Genomic DNA, 5313 nt, shown 5'->3' on the forward strand with positions numbered 1-5313 from the left:
AAAGGAATGAAAGGGATTTTAGGGTTCAAGTGTGATTTTGAGAAGGAGATGAGTTTCGGGATTCAGAACAATGAGACAGAAACGTAAAAAATTAGGACATTCTTGAAGAATCATTAAAACTCCTTTGAAATAGAGGGGGTTATAAACCTCCTTTAAAAATCATTAAAACTCCCCTTATCATTGACACCTTCATGATTTAAATTAAACATTATGAAATATATTAATTTGAGGGGGTTTTTCATAACCTCCTCTAAATAACCGCCTCTAAATAAACTTTTTTTTGTAGTGTTTGCTTCATGGGATTGGAAGGACACTAGATGTAGGCATTGAGGCCGAACCAGTATAAAAACCTACGTTTGAATTCTCTATCCCTACTCTTTTACTTTCATTCGACTCTATAATTTGCGTAGTCTACTTTGATATTCCGCTGTACTTAAATTTGTCATTACTTGCGATTCAAGAAATTGTGCAAAGGTTTCTATTTTGTGAAAAAGATTTTAAAAAAACTCTAATTTTGAAATCTCACAAATTCACCCCTCTCTTGTTGTTGAAACGATCTCTATCTGTTTTCCAACAAATGATAAACACAGCATGAGCTGTCATAATTCAAAAGACCTGAAGACATGAAAATCATGACATAAAACACAATTATAAAATAAATTTTAAAAAACTAAAATGTCTCTAATTTATTTTAATTTTGAGCCCACTAGGTGAATTACCTTGAATGTCGAGTAATTGTTAGGTAAGAAAAATGTTTCACCAAATGAAAAATTCATTTCTATTTTTCAATTTTCAAGTTATTGTAGATTTAATATCTTTGGATTCTCTTTTAACATTTTTTAAGTAATTTGAACATTTATGTTTATATATAAAGACATAAATATTGTAGATACCTTATATGATTATTATATAAATGTCGATTTTTCTTTTGAGATCTTTTTTTTTTTTAAATTTTAGACTAGAACTTTGATTTTTATCAAAAAGTTGAATTCTTTGTGAAAAATTTGACTTAGAATATATTAATGGTGACTTCTTTCATTCTGCTTTTTATTGTGTGTTCTTTTTTTATTTTGTGTTTTGTTTTGGTATCTAGAAGTGTAATTTTATGTTCTTCATTTGCTTTATTTTCATATTTCTTATTGCTTTACCTTTTCTGATGTAAGTCCGTAACTACAATGACTCTGCGCTGCCGTAGCACTGTGTAGTCTCTTGGATCATGCACGCAAAGAGCAAGAAAAATCCAATACAAAACAAAGAAACAAAACTCAATCATACTACCGCACTCAACTTATTCACTAGCTGATCGCGTTCGCCGCGTCCATGTACGTCTAAATGCCATGCACAGCAACACGTGGTCAACATGCACTTCAAATCGCTCACCATCTCAACCCACACACCAACACCATTGCCTAGTTCTATCTCTTCTACCATCGCACTTATTTTCAATTCAACACACGTCAACCTGCATGCAATCCCGAGGCCAGATGTCGATACGTGTTATCAAGAGCCCTCTCTCTCGCACAAACTAACTATAAATACCCTAATCACTCCGTGCTTTCCTCACCCATCATCAAGTATTGTATCATAAACTCAGCCGATATTCAGTAATACTATACTATGATGAGAGCAAGGGTTCCACTGCTACTGTTGTTGGGAATTCTTTTCCTGGCATCACTTTCTGTCACCTTCGGCATTGTTCACCGGGAGCACCAACAGAGCCAGGAAGAGTCGGATTCAAGAGGAAGAAACAACCCCTTCTACTTCAACTCTGACAGGTTCCATACTCTGTACACAAACGAATATGGTCACCTTCGTGTGCTCCAGAGGTTCGACCAACGCTCCAAACAAATTCAGAATCTTGAAAACTACCGTCTTGTAGAGTTCAAGTCCAAACCCAACACCCTCCTTCTTCCTCACCATGCTGATGCCGATTTTCTCCTAGTTGTCCTTAACGGTAAGTAATCATCTAATCCCTACTGACTGAACTTCATCCCACTAGCTTCTCCTGCACGAATGATAATAATCAATTTGTTAATTACAGGGAGAGCCGTACTCACCTTGGTGAATGCTGACGGCAGAGACTCCTACATTCTTGAGCAAGGCCATGCCCAGAGAATCCCTGCAGGAACCATTTTCTTTGTGGTTAACCCTAACGACAACGAAAATCTCAGAATAATCAAAATGGCCGTACCTGTTAACAACCCTCACAGATTTCAAGTACTACCTTTTGTAATTCTCAACTAACTTTTTTTATTCTAACTTGCATTTTCTCTCTAAATGTAACGATAAATGTTTGTCATGTAGGACTTTTTCTTATCTAGCACAGAAGCCCAACAATCCTACTTGCAAGGGTTCAGCAAGAATGTTCTAGAGGCCTCCTTCGATGTAAGCAAGAAAACAACATCTAATTACACATTTGTTTCCATTTAGGTTTTCTAATTTTCAGTCTTGTTGAATGATATATATATTTGGCACGAATTTTGTAGAGTGAGTTCAAGGAGATAAACAGGGTTCTGTTTGGAGGGGAGGGACAGCAACAGCAAGGCCAGGAGAGTCAGCAAGAGGGAGTGATTGTGGAACTTGAAAGAGAACAGATTCGCGAACTGATCAAACATGCCAAATCTAGTTCAAGGAGAGCCCTTTCCTCCCAAGATGAACCAATCAACCTGAGAAACCGCAAACCCATCTACTCCAACAAATTTGGAAGGTGGTATGAGATCACCCCGGAGAAAAACCCCCAACTTAGGGACATGGACATGTTCATCAGTTCTGTGAATATGAAAGAGGTAACAGGAAGGAAAACCATATCACTGTCGTCTTAATTATAAAATCTTAGTACCGATGCAATAATTAAATAATGGTTTCTTTTTTAAAAACTTTATTAGGGAGGCCTTCTTCTGCCACACTACAATTCTAAGGCCATAGTGATTCTGGTGATTAATAAAGGAGAAGCAAACCTTGAACTTGTTGGGCAAAGAGAACAAGAACAAGAGGAAAGCTGGGAAGTGCAGAGGTATAGAGCTGAGTTGTCTGAAGACGATGTATTTATAATTCCAGCAACATATCCTGTTGCTATCAACGCTACCTCCAATCTAAATTTCTTTGCTTTCGGTATCAATGCTGAGAACAACCAGAGGAACTTCCTTGCAGGTATATTATATGATATATCTCCCTCAAATTTGAATACAGTGTTGTTTGTTTTATGCGACATGATGAGTTTGTTGATTTACGTTTGAAGGTGAGAGAGACAATGTGATAAGCGAGATACCTACAGAGGTGTTGGATGTGACGTTCCCTGCGTCTGGTGAGAAGGTTGTGAAGCTGGTAAAGAAGCAGAGCGAATCCTACTTTGTGGATGCACAGTCTGAGCAATAAATATGAAGTGAAATGTATGTATGGTGGAAGAGCTCATATATAGAGAGCATGGAAATATGTATCGGCCATGTAGCAATAAATGAGCTCCAGCTCACTTCTTGAATGAATAATAAAGGGTATATTTATTTTTATATATTCCTTTTCTTTATAAATACAATGTTGAAATTTTTAATAACCATTTTTGATACCTATAATTTGACACACTTTTGAAACTGAAAAGTGTCAAGCTCCAATTGGTGATTTTTAATTTTTGGTTTTTTTAAAAAAACTTGTCCTTGAAAGTGCAAATGGTTTCAGAAAATTGCATTTTCATCTCTATCCCTGTTCTGTTTCATTAGAAACCGAAGCTTCTCTTTTCATTTTTACAACAAAAGCTTCTCTGTTTGCGTTTTCGTTCTCGTTTTTACAACAAAAGCTCCTCTGTTTGCGTCTTCGTTCTCGTTGCCTCTGTTCGCAGTTCGTTTTCGCTCTCATTGTGGGTGTTCGAAGTTGATTCTCGTTATGGGTGTGGGTTTTTTGTAGTTCGTTCTCGCTGTGCTTGTGGGTGTTCGTAGTTGGTTTCTGTTATAGGTGTGGGTGTTCGAAATGGCAAGATTATTGAGTCAAGTGAAGTTTTGCTATCTGTAGTGTAAAACTATGCCTTGTAATCGTTTACAAGGGGGCTGTAAACGATTACGCGAGTCTAAAATGGTTTTTGGACATCCTGTTGAACTGAAGGAGCCACCAATGAAAACGTAGGGGAATACAGTTGAATAACAGCGTGTTTTGACCCAAGTCCAGTGTTTTTAATAGTAATTTGATGTTTCTTGAGTGAGGAGTGCCTTGAACTTAATGTTTTGGGACCACAGCTGAATAGTAATGTGTTTTGACCCAAGTCCAGGGCTTTTAATTGTAATTTGATGTTTCTTGAGTGAGGAGGGGACCACCCATGGTGAGAATATTGAGTCAAGTGAAGTTTTTCTAGCTCTGGTGTAAAAATGTGCCTTGTAATCGTTTACAAGGGGGCCTGTAAACGACTACGCGAGTTTAAAATGGTTTTTGGACATCCTGAAGGAGTAACTAGTGAAAACGTAGGGGACCACAACTGAATAACAGTCTGTTTTGACCCAAGTCTAATGCTCTTAAATGTAATTTGATGTTTCTTGAGTGAGGAGTGCCTTGAATTTAATGTTTTGGGACCAAAGCTGACTAGCAATGTGTTTTGACCCAAGTCCAGTGCTTTTAATTGTAATTTGATGTTTCTTGAGTGAGGAGGGGACCACCCATGGTGAGAATACTGAGCCAAGTGAAGTTTTGCTAGCTCTGGTGTAAAAATGTGCCTTGTAATCGTTTACAAGGGGGCTGTCAACGACTACGCGAGTCTAAAATGGTTTTTGGGCATTTTGTTGAACTGAAGGAGCCACCAGTGAAAACATAGGGGACCACAGTTTAATGTTTTGACCCAAGTCTAGTGCTTTTAATTGTAATTTGATGTTTCTTGAGTGAGGAGTGCCTTGAACTTAATGTTTTGGGACCATAGCTGAATAACAGTGTGTTTTGACCCAAGTCGAGTGCTTTTAATTGTAATTTGATGTTTCTTGAGTGAGGAAGGGACTACCCATGGTGAGAATACTGAGTCAAGTGAAGTTTTGCTAGCTCTGGTGTAAAAATGTGTCTTGTAATCGTTTACAAGGGGCTTGTAAACGATTGTGCGAGTCTAAAATGGTCTTTGGACATCCTGTTGAACTGAAGGAGCCACCAGTGAAAACGTAGGGGACCACAGCTGAATAACAATGTGTTTTGACCCAAGTTTAGTGCTTTTAATTGTAATTTGATGTTTCTTGAGTGAGGAGTGCCTTGAACTTAATGTTTTAGGACCAGAGTTGAATAGCATGTTAGAATCGCTGCAACAGAATTATTAGCGTGGGATAACAAACCAAGAGGGGGAGTGAATTGGTT

General features: G+C 37.7%; 1 protein-coding gene across 1 annotated transcript; it reads left to right on the forward strand.

The window, feature by feature from the left end:
• Positions 1-1551: 1551 nt before the first annotated feature.
• On the forward strand, positions 1552-3508 carry LOC106754975 (beta-conglycinin, beta chain-like). The gene is made up of 6 exons (XM_014637050.2): positions 1552-1954; positions 2042-2217; positions 2305-2385; positions 2487-2786; positions 2886-3150; positions 3239-3508. Exons 1-6 carry the CDS (start codon positions 1618-1620, stop codon positions 3373-3375), a joined length of 1296 nt encoding a protein of 431 aa, XP_014492536.1. The 5' UTR covers positions 1552-1617; the 3' UTR covers positions 3376-3508.
• The last annotated feature ends 1805 nt before the right edge of the window (positions 3509-5313 follow it).

Source organism: Vigna radiata, chromosome 2 (assembly GCF_000741045.1).
Source record: "Vigna radiata var. radiata cultivar VC1973A chromosome 2, Vradiata_ver6, whole genome shotgun sequence".
In the NCBI taxonomy this organism is placed as follows: domain Eukaryota; kingdom Viridiplantae; phylum Streptophyta; class Magnoliopsida; order Fabales; family Fabaceae; genus Vigna; species Vigna radiata.